This window comes from Enhydra lutris, unplaced genomic scaffold (genome assembly GCF_002288905.1).
Source record: "Enhydra lutris kenyoni isolate GAN:26980312 unplaced genomic scaffold, ASM228890v2 scaffoldscaffold94, whole genome shotgun sequence".
Classification (NCBI taxonomy): domain Eukaryota; kingdom Metazoa; phylum Chordata; class Mammalia; order Carnivora; family Mustelidae; genus Enhydra; species Enhydra lutris.
Window position 1 is genome coordinate 519559 of NW_019154178.1, and position 17311 is coordinate 536869.

At 45.2% G+C, this 17311-nt stretch overlaps 2 protein-coding genes across 12 annotated transcripts in view; both read right to left on the reverse strand.

Annotated features, from left to right (window-relative positions):
• Nucleotides 1-14398, reverse strand: part of LOC111138966 (nucleoporin 210 like) — an 89916-nt gene extending 75518 nt beyond the window's left edge. For 2 of the 6 annotated variants that reach the window (XM_022491009.1, XM_022491008.1), the window contains exons 1-5: nucleotides 13397-14398; nucleotides 11392-11528; nucleotides 3567-3698; nucleotides 1955-2048; nucleotides 980-1130 (exon numbers count right to left, since the gene is read on the reverse strand). In XM_022491009.1, coding sequence (XP_022346717.1) covers nucleotides 980-1130; nucleotides 1955-2048; nucleotides 3567-3698; nucleotides 11392-11528; nucleotides 13397-13596 — 714 coding nt within the window. In that variant the 5' untranslated portion in view covers nucleotides 13597-14398. Of the gene's footprint in view, nucleotides 1-979; nucleotides 1131-1954; nucleotides 2049-3566; nucleotides 3699-11391; nucleotides 11529-13396 lie in introns of those variants that run through there. The other 4 variants (XM_022491010.1, XM_022491012.1, XM_022491011.1 and 1 more) reach the window with 3 other exon arrangements.
• Nucleotides 14399-14476: 78 nt separating this feature from the next.
• The window catches only part of LOC111138967 (tropomyosin 3), a 29365-nt gene continuing 26530 nt past the window's right edge, over nucleotides 14477-17311 (reverse strand). For all 6 annotated transcript variants that reach the window (XM_022491016.1, XM_022491017.1, XM_022491019.1 and 3 more), the window contains one exon: nucleotides 14477-15795. In XM_022491016.1, coding sequence (XP_022346724.1) covers nucleotides 15713-15795 — 83 coding nt within the window. In that variant the 3' untranslated portion in view covers nucleotides 14477-15712. The remainder of the gene's footprint in view (nucleotides 15796-17311) is intronic.

Genomic DNA, 17311 nt, shown 5'->3' on the forward strand with positions numbered 1-17311 from the left:
GGTTCAGTGGATTAAGCCTCTGCCTTCAGCTCACGTCATGGTCTCAGGGTGCTGGGACTGAGCCCAGCACTGGATGGAGCCCCACATCAGGATCTCTGCTTCCATCCTCTCTCCGCCTGCCTCTCTGCCTGCTTGTGATCTCACTCTCCCTGTCAAATAAATAAATAAAATCTTTAAAAATAAATAAATAAAATAAACCATGAATGCAAAGGGAGCTGCTGTTCCTACAAAAAATTTAAATTTTTTGTAAAGAAGTCCAAAGCAAGCTGAAAAAAGGTACAGCTATCACTGTTAGGTGTAGGTGAAAAGTGTAAAAGATTATGGAAAAATCCTTGAAAAATACAGAATTCTGTACTCAAATTGCTTCACACATGTCTAATTTTTTCACTTGACTGTAAAACGAAATTGAAAATGAAAACAGGGGGCACCTGGGGGGCTCAGTGGGTTAAAGCCTCTGCCCTCGGCTCAGGTCATGATCCCAGGGTCCTGGGATTGAGCCCCGTGTCGGGCGCTCTGCTCAGCGGGGAGCCTGCTTCCCTTCCTCTCTCTCTGCCTACTTGGGGTCTCTGTCTGTCAAATAAATAAATAAATAATCTTTAAAAAAAGAATGAAAAGAAAAAGAAAGTAGGAACTGCACCGGGTGTAAGCATGAGCATACATACATGTTTCTAAACTACGAGCTCGGGGCCAAGAAAACATCCTGGGTCTACACCAAAGGGCGGGTGAACAAACTGCACTTACACATTTTAAGAGAAACACCCGTTGTGTGTGTAATTATAATTAGGTAGTAACAGGCTTAAAGAAGATAAGTATTTTTTATGTCTACCTAGTTCAAATGAGTTTCCAATTAAAGACCAACTACTGACCCAAATCATATCAGGTTAAAGGGCTTCCATTATAAATAAATATAAGGAATAATATTTTTCACAGACAAGGCCCTTAAATGAAAGTTTGAAAGTTTGTGGCACAAACATTTTACCTTATAGAACGGCTCAAAAATTCGAACTTTTACAACAGCAGCACCAGTTCTGATCCCAGACACCAAAATCATATCTCCTTGTTTCTCTTCCTTTTCCATCTCAGCAATATACACAGGGGGAGAATACTCGGCTTCAGAGTATTTCAGAATCCTTAAGAGATAAAATAAAGTTTGTTCCTAGTGTAATCAAGTAATGAGTCATCTTCCAAAAGGCACTAAGAGACTTTAAACATAGTTTCTTCAATGTCTATATATTTTAAAAAGTCCTAAAATCTGTTTTTCATTGGCACTTGAGTGGCTTAGTCAGTTAGTCAGGACCTGACTGAGTCAGGTCCTGCAGGGCTTGATCCCAGGACCCTGGGATCACGACCAGTTAAGCATCTGCCTTCAGCTCAGGTCGTGACCCCAGGGTCCTGGGATCCAATCCCCCATCAGGCTCCCTGGTCTTCTTCTCTCTCTCCCCTTGCTCCTCCCCCCTGCTCATGCTCTTACTCTGCCAAATAAATAAATAAAATCTTTTTTAAAAAATCTGTTTTCCATAAGTATTAGATAGAACGAAAGTATTTAATGTGCTTCTGGCTAAAGCTATTACGGGACTAAAACTTGGGACTGTCTGAGAGCTATTTCTTAGTACTAAAAACAAAATTTCATACTGTCATCCACTCACTGTCCCCCAGCATGTGCAGAGAGCATGAATAACTAACCTGCCGGAGGACGCACCTGGCTCAAACAATTGTACAGTCCTGAGCTCATGAATTCCCCTGGAGTGGTTCACATTAACCAATCATAAAAGTACCTGCACCCACACCATATGTCATTCTATCAAAGACATTTCCTCCTGGTAAATTTATCTGTTCCAAAAAAGTCCAGACAACAGGATTATCAAAGCCCATACAGATAGTTGCTGTTCAGCGCGCCACCCAAAGGCAGATGTCTCCTTCAAAATGAGATGGTTTATGTTGGTTGCAGTGTTACCTAATTTTGCTAGACAATTCTTCTCTTGCTGATTCGTTATCCCGGGCGATGCTCCACTCAAACATCATCCCTGCCAAACTACTAAAAGTATTTCCTATAAAGCAAGCGAAAAGCAGACAGGACAGAATCACATATTCAAAAATATTCATGTATCTTTACCTAGAAAGAGAAACCTAACTAGAAAATTATATTTAGGCCTCCTTCATTAACAAATAGAAGCACTACCATTAGTGAATTTAAAACACATACACCAGGAAGATCCCTACACAAACAATAAAACTACTGTTGCTACACAAACTTTCTGAATGCAGAAAAGACTCAAGCTGATTAACTTCTGGCTCTTTAACTCCTTCTGTACCCTTCCTCATAAAGGCCACTGCACAGTCCACTTCAGGGATGACAGGCATCCCTAAATCCTGGTCCCTTCAACATAAATTTTTATAAAAACTAGATTCCAGAATACTTCTAATATTTATTTTTAAATTGAAAAATTATTATTTACAATAGTTTACAAAGAAAGTGGCAATAAATTTAAATTTTTTTTTTAGATTTTTTATTTTTATTTATTTGACAGAGATCACACGTAGGCAGAGAGGCAGGCAGAGAAAGAGGGGGAAGCAGGCTCCCTGCTGAGCAGGGATCCTGATGCAGGGCTTGATCCCAGGACCCTGAGATGATGACCTGAGCCGAAGGCAGAGGCAAATTTAAATGTTTTAAATACCACATTACACACTTATATAGGGTACTAAAAGCAATTTAAAATCAGTCTCAAGAAAAACAAAATCGGGGCACCTGGGTGGCTCAGTTGTTAAGCTTATGCCTTCAGCTCAGGTCATGATCCCACGGTCCTGGGATTAAGCCCCACATTGGGATCCAGACCCACACTGGGCTCCCTGCTCGTCGGGAAGCCTGCTTCTCCCTCTCCCACCCCCCTGCTTGTGTTCCTCCTCTCGCTATCTCTCTGTCAAATAAATAAATAAAAATCTTAAAAAAAAAAAAAAAGAAAATCATAAAACTTTTCATAGGTTTACACATAATTCCCCTGGCCTACAGAAAGTGGACTGATCAAAACAGAGCTAGTAATCAATTGCAAACAAATGTTCTTAATGGCTGATCTAGGGATCATCAGCAGAAGCTCAGTGACTGAATCCAGATATTTAAGAAAACATCTGAGATAACCAATAATTAAATATAAGCAGAAAAATTCTATGAAAGTATGTAGCTAATACATTGAACCATACTCATAATTATCAGTTCCTTGTGTACATGAACCTCATATAAGAAAATAAATACTGGGGCGCCTAGATGGCTCAGTGGGTTGAGCCTCTGCCTTCAACTCAGGTCATGATCTCAGGGTCCTGGGAGTGAGCCCCGCATTGGGCTCTCTGCTCAGCGGGGAGCCTGCTTCCCCCTCTCTCTCTCTGCCCGCCTCTCTGCCTCCTTGTGATTTCTCTTTCTGTCAAGTAAATAAATAAAATATTTTTAAATAAATAAATAAATACGATTTCTCATCTACTTTTATCTCTCAAGTTGCTTTTTCCCCCAAGTACTAAACACAAAGGAGTATTACTTTATTTTAGGTAATTTTGTTGAATCATCTGAAGTCCCCTACCTTCAGCATCCAACGCCCTCACCATCAGTTCCAGTGGTGAATCATCTACATAGAGTTCCCGGGTTCGAGATATAATTTCAATTCTGTCTACCACGTCAACCTTAACATCACAGCGCAGTTCATGGTCCGTCACTATGATGAACCCAAAAACTTAGAATTTAGTTCAACAGGTCATGAATCTATTAAGTATCTCAAACACGCAAACCCTTATTCTATATTATAAAAAAGGTTTCACAGTTGCTTTCAACCTGTGGAAGAAAGGAGCATAATGACAAAATACCAACGTCTCTGTTTATGAGACAACAGACCGGTCGTTCTCAAACACTGACCTGTAATGATATTTTCATTCATCCATGGAAAAATGAGGAAGGTAAGAATCTTAACAGAAGAGTAATGAAATTAAATGTCTTCACTTTGAAGGAATATATCTCAGGGGCGCCCGGCGGGTTCAGTCAGTGGGATGTGCAACTCTTGATCTTGGGATTGTGAGTTTGAGCACCACGTGGGGTGCAGAGATGACTTAAAAATAAAATCTAAAAAAAGTAACAGGGGCACCTGAGTGGCTCAGTGGGTTAAGCCTCTGCCTTCGGCTTAGGTCATGACCTCAGGGCCTGGGATGGATCGAGCCCCACATTGGGATCCCTGCTCAGCAGGGAGCCTGCTTCCCCCTCTCTCTCTGCCTGCCTCTCTGCCTACTTGTGATCTCTGTCTGTCAAATAAATGAATAAAATATTTAAAAAATAAACGAATACACTTTATTATATTCTATCTGAGCTTTGAAGTACTGAAGTTTTTTCCTTTATGAAATTATGGCATTAGATTTTTTTAAATGTATTTGTCTCAGAAAGCAAAAAGGTGACAACCATATGTCAGTCATGCCAATAAATTTCTCTCTCTGAGGTTAAAAAGCCTGGGAATAATGTATTAGACCAGCCAGAGTTCTGGTCAATATAACCACAGTGAACTTCAGAAACATAAAAATTAACAGTACAGAATGAAATGAGGATGAAATAAAAATTGTTTTGTACTATCTTTTAATAATATCCCCACCTCTTGTATCTGCCGTGTGTTAGAGGACTGCCTACATAGCTGTCTCATTCTGCTGTTATAACTGTATTTTTTACTTTCAGCTTCATGTACAAGAAACAAAAGCAAAGTAACTACCACTACAATACCCAAAATTACCAGTGGACAGCAGTGGTGAACTCTGTCCCTAGCTGTGGATCTGCTTTTATGGAATTCTTAAATCAAAGGAAATGTTAATCAAATATTATAGGCAAGTGCCCCTCAAAAAAGGCCAAGGATGGGGCGCCTGGGTGGCTCAGTGGGTTAAAGCCTCTGCCTTTGGCTCAGGTCATGATCCCAGAGTCCTGGGATCGAGCCCCGCATCGGGCTCTCCGCTCAGCAGGGAGCCTGCTTCCCCCCCCCCCGCCTGCCTCTCTGCCTGCTTGTGATCTCTGTCAAATAAATAAATAAAATATTAAAAAAAAAGAAAGAAATACAGATAAGGGGGCAACCTGGGTGGCTCCGTCATTAAGCATCTGCCTTCAGCTCAGGTCATGATCCCAGGGTCCTGGGATCGTGTCCTGTCATCAGGCTCCTGCTCAGCGGGAAGCCTGCTTCTCCCTCTCCCACTCCCCCTGCTTGTGTTTCCTCTCTCTCTCTCTGTGTCAATTAAATAAATATAATCTTTTTAAAAAACGGATAAAAAAGATGTAGGTATATACATACAATGGAATACTATGCAGCCATCAAAAAACAAAGTCTTGCCATTTGCAACTACGTGGATGGAACTAAAGGGTATTATGCTGAGTGAAATAAGTCAATCAGAGAAAGACAATTATACAATCTCCCTCATATGAGGAATTTGAGAGTCAGGGCAGGAGGTTGTGGAGGCTAGGGGGCTAGGGAGGAAAAAAATGAAACAAGATGGGATCAGAATGGAGACAACCCATAAGAGACTTAATCTCACAAAACAATCTGAGGGTTGCTGGGGTAGAGTGAGAGGGATAGGGTGGCTGGGCTATGGACTTTGGGGAGGGTATGTGCTATGGTGACGGCTATGGAACGTGTAAGACTGATGATTCACAGACCTGTACCCCTGGGGCAAATAATACACTGTATGTTAAAAAAATACAGATATGTGTATATATATGGTTAGTATATATACATATACTTCCTAGGGCTGTCTGCTTAGATGGCCTAGGAACAGTGACATTACAGTAGCAGCAAGCACACTAGCAGCATATCTTGGTTTCTCTTTTTTTTTTTAAGATTGTATTTATTTATTTGAGAGAGAGACAGTGAGAGAGGAAACACAAGCAGGGGGAGTGGGAGAGAGAGAAGCATGCTTCCCGCTGGGCAGGGAGCCCGATGTGGAGCTCCATCCCAGGACCCCAGGATCATGACCTGAGCCAAATGCAGACGCTTAAGGACTAAGCAATCCAGGGGCCCCATAAATAAATAATCCTTAAAAAACAAAAACAAAAACAAAAAAAACCTGACCAATACTCTAAAAATGTCAAGATCACGAAAAGCAAAGAAAAACTGAGAAACTGTCATAGGTCACAGGAGATAAAGGAAACACGACAATGTAGTTTAGAATGTGGTGTTGATGGGTCTGTAATCAAAGGAGCGAGACTGATACAAAGCGAAAGTCAAGCAAAGCTTTATTTCGTGCCAAGCATCAAGAATCAAACCGACTGGTCGGGGCCACCTCTTACAGAGAGGGCGACTCCTCCCTGCCTTACCTACTAACTTTTAAAGGGCAAGAGCCATGTGGTTGAGCCTGGCCACACACAGGTGTCCAATGAGATTGTAACACACAGAGAAAGCTGCACAGTCATGCTAGGTCACATGCAAGTGACCAACTGAATCACAGTTCACCCTATAGTAGATATTTGAACTAGCCTATCACCTTGGTCAGAATTGGTGCCTAAAAGGTGCCCAAAAGGCGGGGCCCACACTCCTTGGTAGCTAGGGAGACAGTATGCGCGCCCCACTGATTGGATGTCTCCACCTGGTCTGACCCGCCCTTGTATTTGGGCTTTGTTACCTGGGACTGGTTTCCCAGACTTACTTTTAAGTAAGTCCCCTGGGGAGGGGGGGGCAGGGTCAGTTTAAGTTTTACTGCATAAACAACAAAATCACTGTTTAACCGGATGGAATTGCTCTAAATAGGCCCTTACAGTGTCTTGAATTAAATCCTAGATCAGAAAAAGGACATTAGTGGAACATTAAAGAGAACTGGGGCAGGGGGTGGGGGTGGGGGCCTGGGTGGTTCAGCCTGCTAAGCATCTGCCTTCGGTCAGGTCCTGGGATTGAGCCCCACATCCGGGCTCCCCGCTAAGCAGGGAGTCTGCTTCTCCCTCAAACTCTGCCCCTCCCCCCTGCTTGTTCTCTCTCCCTCTCTCTCATAAATAAATAAAACCCTTTAAAAGAAAAAACAAAGAAAACTGGGTGAAGAGTATATGGGAACGCTTTGTACTATCTTTGCATTGCTTCTGTAAATTTAAAATTATTTTAAAAGAAAAAAAATTTTAATGTACTCGATTAATCTTTTACTTAATATTTAATTGAACAGAATATGAAGTTAAAAGAAATGAAGACTGGGATGCCTGGGTGACTCAGTTGGTTAAGCACCCGCTTAGGTCATGATCCCAGCTCCCAGCACAAGCTCAGGTCATGATCCCAGGGTCCTCAGAAAGAGTCCCACATGGGGCTGCTTGCTCAGCAGGGAGCTTGTTTCTCCCTCTGCCTCCTGCTCACCTGCTTGTGCTCTCTCTCTCACTGTGAAATAAATAAATAAAATAAAAAGAAATAAAGAAAGAAATGAAGACCAAAATATGAGACCTATCATTAAGAACCAAGAGAAGCTGAAATCCTATGGGATTTGCTGGTAAAACACACTATTAAGGAAGTGTTCCAAGGATGACAAAGGAAGGAAGGGTGACCTTAAATAAAACACACTAGATAATTAGACCTGGATAATCTAACAGTACTTAAATGGGAAATTAAATACTTTTCTCCTGTGGAGAAACATGCAGGGCAACTGTTGGACGGAAGGGGCTATAACCTCACATAAGAAACGCGAAAAGCCTTGTCACGCAGGGGCTACCCGTCCGACTACTTCAACAGCAATAAGCTCTTCAACGCGCAGCCGCCGACTACAAGGGGAAATTACCTCGGACGAATTACAGGTAAATTTAGAGTGACTAACAGAAATATTATACCTTAAACTTACCTTTTTTTCTTTTTTAATTTTTAAGCAGGTTTTTGTTGTTGTTGTTTAACAAGGACAGGTAAGGGGAAGGGCAGAATAAGAGAGAAAATCTTAAGCAGCCTCCACGTCCACAGTGCAGAGCCTGACATGGGGCTCGATCTCACAATCTTGAGATCATTACCTGACCTGAGCCAAAATCAAGAGTCAGACACTTAAACAACTGAGCAACCCAGGTGCCCAACTTATCTTTTTAAAGATAAAAATGAATAACTTCATTAAATAATACAATGGAAAATAAATAAATAATATAACGAATATTCTTTTTTTTTAAGATTTTATTTATTTATTTGACAGAGAGAGATCACAAGTAGGCAGAGAGGCAGGCAGAGAGAGAGGGGGAAGCAGGCTCCCTGCGGAGCAGAGAGCCCAATGCGGGGCTCGATCCCAGGACCCTGAGATCACGACCTGAGCCGAAGGCAGAGGCCTTAAACCGCTGAGCCACCCAGGCGCCCCTATAACGAATATTCTTATCTACACATCCATATTACTTCAGGTATACTTCAGGTCCACACAGGAGCAAGGCAATAAAGGGAAAAAAATGAAGGAAATAGACAGGACGAGAGTTGATCCAGGGAGATGAAGACGGAAGAATAGAAAAATAAGAGAATGAATGAGACTGGAATTGCAAAAATGAAGGGGATGCAGAGCCGGGAGCAGAAATGGCAAATATTTCCTGCCTTCCCTGATTCTCATATTTATCCTAGCTTCCAAATCATCTCCTCTTGTTTATACAATTATAATCCGCTGTAGCAACTAAGCAACCTGTAAGAATTTACGGAACATCAACCATATGCTGAGCACACCCCACTAAGTACTGCTCACCCTATACTACTCTCATCCCACACCAAAATCTTTCAGTTATCCAAACCCTTTCTTCATCCTTCATGTGAGCTAAAATCATGCCTTCATCTCTGAACTCCACCATTTGTCCTTTACCTAAGGCTAAAAATCCAGATTTCCAACTAGAAAGGGGCACATTCATATATTCAGACTGCCTCTGAAGGATACAGAGAAGAGGCTACCTCTTGGAGAAATGAGGTTAGAGGCTTACTTTCCACTCTATACCCTTTTATATTCTTTGAAGGCTTTACCAAATGAAGTAGCACCTAGTCAAACAAAACGAAGTCACAACAAATCTAGCATTCCCGCCAAATAAAACAAGCCCAATTCAGTAGGTCCCTCTACCCAACATCTCCATCATAGCCACTAAAATTCTTCGCTAGTGTTGACCAAAACATCATAAAATTCTAAGCACCTAGACACCAATGGAGTGCTTAAATCTATCTTTACAGACATCTTACAGTTAGTAAGCCTTTCATTAAATATTTGTCAAATGAATGAACATTCTCTCTTAGGCATATGCTTCCCTTTCACAATGTGCTCTCCCTCCCCGACCTGTCCCCTTTCAGAGTGCTCTTTTCCACTCTGGGAAGTGGAAAAGAGAAGGGACCTGGTAGGACACTGAAACTGGCTTTTACTACTGAGTCTAGCAAAATTGGGAAAGTGGATTTAAAAGATATTTAACTTTGGAATATTTATAAGTCAGATGAAATTAAGCTGAGGCCAGATTTGACATTTTTCCTAGCAACCATGTAAACGTATCTTTTGATATCAGAATGAATTCATGTAGTTAAAAGTAATTACATTAAAAAATCACTTATGTGGGGGCGCCTGGGTGGCTCAGTGGGTTAAGCCTCTGCCTTCGGCTCAGGTCATGATCTCAGGGTCCTGGGATCGAGCCCCACATCGGGCTCTCTGCTCAGCAGGAAGCCTGCTTCCCCCCTCTCTCTGCCTGCCTCTCTGCCTACTTGTGGTCTCTGTCTGTCAAATAAATAAATAAAATCTTTTTCTAAATAATTAACTAATTAATTAATTAATAAAAATCACTTATGTGACCAATACAATTCTTCTTTTCTGACCTTGGTATCCTTCTCTATTGTAGCTGCCCTGTATGACGTGTTCCTCACAGATTCTCATCTTTGAGAGTCCTCATAACATATTTTACTGATTCTAAGACAGTTATTTTTTGATATTTTAACATCTCTGAAATTGAGATTTTATCTTATAACTGATGACATCTTCCAGTTGCTGTCAGCCGGGCGGCAGTCACGGCCTAGTTGTGCTTGACTGCAGATGTGAGAACATTAAAAGGGACAGCATCAAAACTTGTAGAATGGGTATCAGCTGTAAGAAGAAAATCGTGGCCAGTCCATGGTGGCACACTCTTTAATCCCCTGGGAATCAAATGGTTAAGGAGATGGGGTGGGAAGGGTAGTAACTGAGGTGTGCCAGGTACTTTTCCATAACTACAAAAAAAACCCACACACAATAGTTCTATATAATTGCAAAGCTTAACTTAAGAGCCCAATAGGATAGCTTTTGGGTGTTTTTTTTTTTTTTTAAGTTTTATTTACTGAAGTAATCTCTACACCTATTGTGGGGCTCAAACTCACAACCCCGAAGTTGGGGTGACTGGCTGGCCTATTCAGTGGAGAACATGTCTCTTGACCTCAGGGTTGTGAGTGTGAGCCTCACTCTGGATATAGAGATTACTGAAAAATAAAATCTTAAAAAAAAAAAAAAAAAAAAGTTGCACAATCTTCCAACTGAGCCAGCCAGGTGTCACAGCTTTTACGTGTTTTCGTTTTTAATTAATTCTTTCAAGAAATACTACATCCACAACAGCCTTGCTGGCATAGAGGAAGATATTGTGGGGATAAACACAGACACTGATGATTCCTAGTGAAAAAAATGTTTCATCTGAGAAAGAAACGCTAAGGTAGTTTGAGAAATACTTTAACCAGTTTATTTTATTTATATTTCCGTTTTATTAGGCATGAGAGTGAAACATAAAAATAACCATCTAATTAAGTCTTAGTTCTTCTATAGGCATAAAGCAGAAATTCTAAGTAAAGAAAAGCATAGTTTACTTGGCTGTTTTTCTTAGTAGTACATTAAAAAAAAACGCTTTATACCAGATGGCATCATCGATCATATAAAATATGGTATACCAAACAACTTGAAGTTCTCTTTAATAACATAATAGAGTTGTATCATTTATCAAAATATTTTAAACAATACAGGTATTTCTGGCCTATCAATGTAGCAATGAAGTGCCAGAAACTGGGATAGAAAAAGCCTTGCTTTGATTTTGGATACAAAAAGCATTTCTCCAGCTACTCTAATCTAAAAAAGACTGGTGCCATGCTTCCTGGACTTCAGTAACACATGAGAATCACTGGAGAGCTTTGTTAGTTCCCTGGGACCACTCCTGAAATTCTAATTCAGCAGAACTGAGATGGGGTCTGAGAATTTACATTTCTTTTCCACACCTCACAGTTATATTTTATTTATTTATTTATTTATTTATTTATATTTATTTTTACAAAATAGGATGTCACAATTAGGGTTATTGTGCAGACTGCTTTCTTTTCTACTTCTTAGCATTTGAAGCCAACACCGTTTGTATTAACCATGTATAAAAGATATCAGATTATTCTACTCTAAATGAACAACTTCACAATGTGTTTTCTCTCAACATACCTATCTCTCGAGCAAGAATAATACTGCTGAGGCGTATCGGTTGGGTAGATTCAGCAATGAGCACAGCTTTTTGGGAACATAAGGTGCCATTTTCATATAAAGGCTCAACAGTTACTGCATCATGATGGGAGGAATGCCTGCCAAAATAAAATACTTAAGAGTATGAAATAAGAATGTAGGTTAAAATTAACTTTCAGAGGAACACAGATTCTTACAGTTTTTCCATACTACACACTACCTGGTATATTTAAATGACACTCTTTAAAGTAGAAAACATGCTTAAGAAAGAGAGATCTCAGTGAGACTGATAAAAACCTTTCCCCAATGATCACTTGTGCAATGTTACACATGTATCATATTCCTCCCTCAATATTTAAAACAGGCTTGTACCAGGGTGCCTGGGTGGCTCAATCCGTTTAGCATCTGCCTTTGATTCAGGTCATGATCCCAGGGTCCTGGAATCAAATCTCACATTGGGCTCCCTGCTCAGTGGGGAGTCTGCTTCTTCCTTTCCCTCCTGCTCTTGCTCTTTCAAATAAATAAAATCTTTTTTTTAAAGCCCCGATGCGGGGCTCGATCCCAGGACCCTGAGACCATGACCCGAGCCAAAAGCAGAGGCTTTAACCCACTGAGCCACCCAGGTGCCCAAATAAATAAAATCTTTAAAAAATAAACTAAGGGACGCCTGGGTGGCTCGGATGGTTGAGCCTCTGCCTTCGGCTCAGGTAATGATCTCCAGGTCCTGGGATCAAGTCCCACCTTAGGCTTCCAGCTCAGCAGGGAGTCTGCTTTTCTCTCTTCTTCTGTCCCTCTCCCCTGCTTGTGCTCTCTTTGTCTCTAATGAATAAATAAAATCTTAAAAAATAAATAAATAAAATGAGATTGTTCCATTCTTCCCTCAGTAAGCAAAAACAGGATTCATGGGGGCGCCTGGGTGGCTCAGCCGGTTGAGCCTCTGCCTTTAGCTCAGGTTATGACCTCAGGGTCCTTGGATGGAGCCCCGCAACCGGCTCCCTGCTTAGCGGGGAGTCTGCTTGCTTCCCCGCCACCTCTGCCCCGTGCATGCACCCCTTCCTGCGCTTTCTCTCCCTCTCTCTCCAATAAATAAGTAAAATCTTAAAAAACAAACAAACTGGGATTGATGTTGTGTTTCCAATAATGAAAGACAAGGATTTCTCATACTGTGAGGAATGAGTTTTGTCCAATCTTAAAACTGGGCTGCCAAGACAGAAAAACTGCCTAAATTTTGAAGTGTGAGTACGATTCAGAATGCAATAAAAAAAATATATTTTGGGACACTTGGGTGTCTCAGTTGGTTATGCGTCTGCCTTCGGCTCAGGTCATGACCTGGGGGTCCTGGGATCCAGCCCAGGGATCGACTCCCTGCTCCTCCCTCTGCCCCTCGCCCTGCTTGTGCTTTCTCTCGCCGGCTCGCTCTCTCATAAACAAACAAACAAACAAATAAAATTTTTTAAAAAATTAAAAAGTTAACGTTTTGGCTTCGGATGGTGAGATTCCGTGCGTCACCCACAGCGGGTCACGTTCCAGCCGTGAAACGCCAGCTGCCCCGTCCCGTTCCGCACCAGCCTCACGGCCGTGTCCCGACACGCGGCGGCGCCCACTTCCCCTCAGAGTAGAGGAAGCTCCACAACACCCCCAGGCAGGCCTCCTCTCCACCCGAAGCGAGTCTCCCCGCCCCACCGTGTCGGGGCCTCGCCTCGCTCCTGAGTGAAATGGGGCTGCACGAGGCCTTGAGCGGTGTCCCGAGGCCCCAGCTTGTCCGCGCTCCCACCCCCATGCTCTGCCCCCCAGGGACATCTCCTCAGGCCGTGCGGGGACCACCTTGCGCTCCAGCAGGTCCCCACAGGAAAGCCCCTGAAGCCAACGGCCACAGGGCGCTGCGGTGTTGTCCTTGTCGAGGAAGCCCGTCGGCCCTGGCTTCGAACCTGGCTTCGACCCTTGCAGGGGCAAGGGGGCGCGAAGCCCCGGGGACCCCGCCCCTCACCAGGTGTAGCAGCCGCGCTGCGCCTCCAGCAGGAAAGGCACGCGGCCGGGCTCCCGGCCGAAAGGGAGCAACACTTGCGGCACGTTGAGTTTGCTGGCCCGGGTCCCCACCAGGCACTGAAGCAGCAGCAGGACGCCGGCTGCGGGCCAGCCGCCAAACGGCCGGCCGCATCCGGAACGCGGGGCCCCGAAGGCCGTCATGGCGACCACCCGATCTCCAGTTCCCGCTCGACTGCGGCCGCAGCCCGAGCCCCCTACGCCGGCCAATCGCCGGGCGCGACGTCACGGGGGCGGGGCCTCCGCCTGCCGGGAATTGTGGGAGTTCCTCCTGGGAGCCGCGCGTGGAGACCCGGTGCAGGGCGAGCGCAGGCTCCGACTCTCTGGCGGCGATGAGCCGAGACGGCCTCCCCCTCCCAGTTCAGCTTCTTCCGCTGCCTGCCTCGTGTTCAGTTCCCAGCCGACCATCTGTGCTGCCGCAACGTCCAAGCGGCATTGGTCCGCGCCTCCCCGGCCCCGGCGTGCAGAGCGGGCCTCGGGCGAGGTAGCCGCGTCGTGGATACGAGGAATTGGGACTCGCGTCCCGCCTCAGGCCAGGGCGCGGGATGGGCCGGCAGGTCCCGGGTGGCCGCCCCGCGCGCGCTCCGGGTCCGGACCACCCGGCTCCTCGCCACAGCCGGCGGAGGCCCAGCTCGGGGGCCAGGGCAGGACACGGACAGGCGTCAGAGACGGCTGGTCACTTCGGGAGCCCCGAGTCCGTGGCTCCCGAGCGTGAGCCCCACGCGAAAGGGGCGCGCAGCTCGGCCTGAACACGCGCGCGCTAGTGAAGGAACCTACGTCTGTCCCAGTCACACGTACCCCGGTGACATGTATCTTTTGTCTCACAGACGGAAAAACCGAATTATTTACATCAGGCACGCAAGACAGAGTTCTGAACCCAGCTTTGGTCTGCTTCCACAGCGCGTCACGCCGAGTGAAGCGCGCGGCTGCCACCCACAAAGATCTGATCTTTCACTCAAACTCCGCAGTTCCTGTGGAGGAAGTACAACGGGATTAGTAAGAAAAGTCGAGTAGGTCCGAGGGCTCGAGGGACTGGTTCTTTATTTCAAAAAGACACTTGTCAATTTTCAGTATCAAAACAGTTTGCACTATGGGTTTCCTTTCTCCCAATCGGCCGAAGAGAGCACACCAGCGGGGGCGCACGTAAGCCAGTAAGCCGCAGCGTGCACACCTGACAGGCCTCCCAGAAACCTCACCAAAAAGGGGAACTGGGGAGGGAAAGAAACTTTAAAAGACCAGCACGCGGTCAGCCCACAGCCTGCAGAGAATGCTCAGCCAGACGCGGTGGCCAATGTGCCCCAACCCTACAGAAGCAAAGTTTCAAAATAATATAAAATTTTAAAAACAGTTTTGTACATAAGCTATTCAAGATTTCTCCAGCACTGACTGATACAAAGCACGAGATGGCACTTCTAGAGACAGCAGCTTTGGACCCAGCGAAGGGTGATGAGATGAGTTTGTCTCATGGGGCTGAATCAGGGGCAAGCACGTAATTTTCTTTTTTTCCTTCAAGGAGACAGGAGAGCAAGTGGTCACCTCAACATAAGGGGAACATGATCCATTCTGTGGGCAGTTAGGGCCAAGACAGGCCCGGGATTTGGTCTCAGATAGAGGTCTCACCATCTTAATTTGGTCACTTCTGATGAAAAAAATAATAAAGTTGCTCAAAGATACCTTAAAGCTAAACCCTGAGCCACACTTTTTTGGCCATTCCTCCTGGAATCATCTTTCTAATTTGGCTGGTACTTTGGACAAAGCAACGAAGCTTCCCAGAGTGGGGCTCTTTCCGGGCTCTGGCTCTCAGCAAGGCAGGCCCCTGCCGCTTGCCCTCCTCTGCGGAGGGCACTATGCACTGAACTGAAACGTTACTTCCCACATGTGAGGAAGGGATGAGACTGCTGCTTCAGAACCGTGGGTGATTTGGAATGTTTTACAAATGGTCGCTACATCAACAACAGCAAAAAAGGTAATTAAAAATGTGTACATCACAACATGCTTTTAAAGACACTTTGCATTGTGCTCACATTCCCTTCAACATTGTTCCCAAAGGTGCTCAGCCTCAAGCCCAGCTGGAATCTCTAGGGAGAGGCAGAGACAGTTTGGCGAAAAAGACACAGGGGATGGGGTGGGAGAGGCGGCAGGAGGAGAAAGCAGCCTTCCAGTTAAAGATCAGCCCTCAGTGGCAGGGCCGGCTTCGGGCAGGCCGGCCTCAGGCGGAGTCGGGGCAGAGGGAGGAGCAGCGGCGGGCGGGATGGCGGGTCTACATCTCGTTCAGGTCCAGCAGAGTCTGGTCCAGCATCCTCTGTGTGCACAGATGCTCCTCTTTGGTGCATTTCAGCTTATCTAATGGGGGTAAAGGAGAGATGTTACACGAACTAGCAGTGAACATCCCGGTCTTCCCACTGAGAACCTCTCCTGCTGCGGGGAGGCTGCGGACTAACACAGCAGCTGCCCTCTTGGCCGCCGGCGCACGCTAAGGCACCACTCGCTTCCGCAGGCCTCGGGCGGGCGAGCTGCGGCTACAGATGTTGCTATTCCTCTGTGGGGAAGAGGCGGGAGACCTTATCAGTCATTTCCTCATTCACCCACACCCACCAAGGCTTTCAGTTTTCAGTCACTGGAGGAGGCAGCCTTAGGCATCAGCCATCCTTTCTTTCTGGGCTTTGCCCATAGGACGGTGCCTACTTGACATGGCTCACTGGGGTGTGAGCACTAAGAACAAGGATGGGCATGTTTCTACCAGTCAAAACAGAGGCTCAGTACAAGAGGAACCTCATGCACTACAGGCTTCCTCCAACAAGGAAAGGAACGATTAATTGGTGGGATAAATGAAAGACCCCATATAGCCTGTCACAGAATCACTAAAGGCCACAGAGCCAATAATACTACTGAACATACAAGCAAAACCTTAACTGCGATTTTTATAGAGCTATTCTCCAAAACTAGCCTGTGATAGATAGTTACAATTAAACATAAAACCAAGAAAAAGGAGCAAGAAGGAAAAAGTCAGGAAGAAAACCTGTGGCGTGAACAGCAAGGAGAATCTAATCTGCTCAGCAAGCAAACCACTCAGACCACTCTAGGGGCACAAATACTCACCATAGCCTTATTAACACCCCATACCCTTCCTCTCCTTTCCCTTTTTCCCACCCAGTCAGAAGAACCCAATCTCTGGGCCTGCAGATGAAGCAGTCACGACATCTTGTCTAACTGGATCTTTTATTGTTAGAAACCATCCACGCAGGGGGAACACCGCCTACAGCCAATGTTCGGGTTCAACAGCGGCAAGTCAAGGTGGAAACCAGAAAGTTCTCTCTGGTTCCTCACTATGATCCCTCAAGCCCCTCCCTTTATCACCCATTATCTCTTGAAAAGGAACAGAAATGCAGCGCCAACTGTTCTCACTCTGCAGCACCGTTAGGAAGCCAACGATATTCTCATTGCCCCAATTAAAAAGCAATTTGTGGGGCACCTGGGAGGCTCAGTGGGTTAAGCATCTGCTTTCCGCTCAGGTCACGATCTCAGGGTCCTGGGATGGAATCCTGCGTTGGGCTCTGTGCTCAGCAAGGAGTCTGGTTCTCCCTCTCTCAAATAAATGAATAAAACCTTAAATTCTTTTTGTTTTGTTTTGCTTAGGGCAAAATGACTTTAAAAAGTACAATCGGCTTTCTGCTGGGGTCCAGGTCAGTGGTGTTAGCAGTGGGCTCGGCTTATCGGACACCAGGGAGCCCCGCTCATCAGTCCCCCGACCATGCAGCAGGAGCTGCAGCTTGTGGAGAGCAGGCGGGTGCGCTCAGGTTGGCTGCAGAGACGCTCTGCAGCAGCACCAGGAGGAGGAAGCAAGAGCAGGAGAGGACAC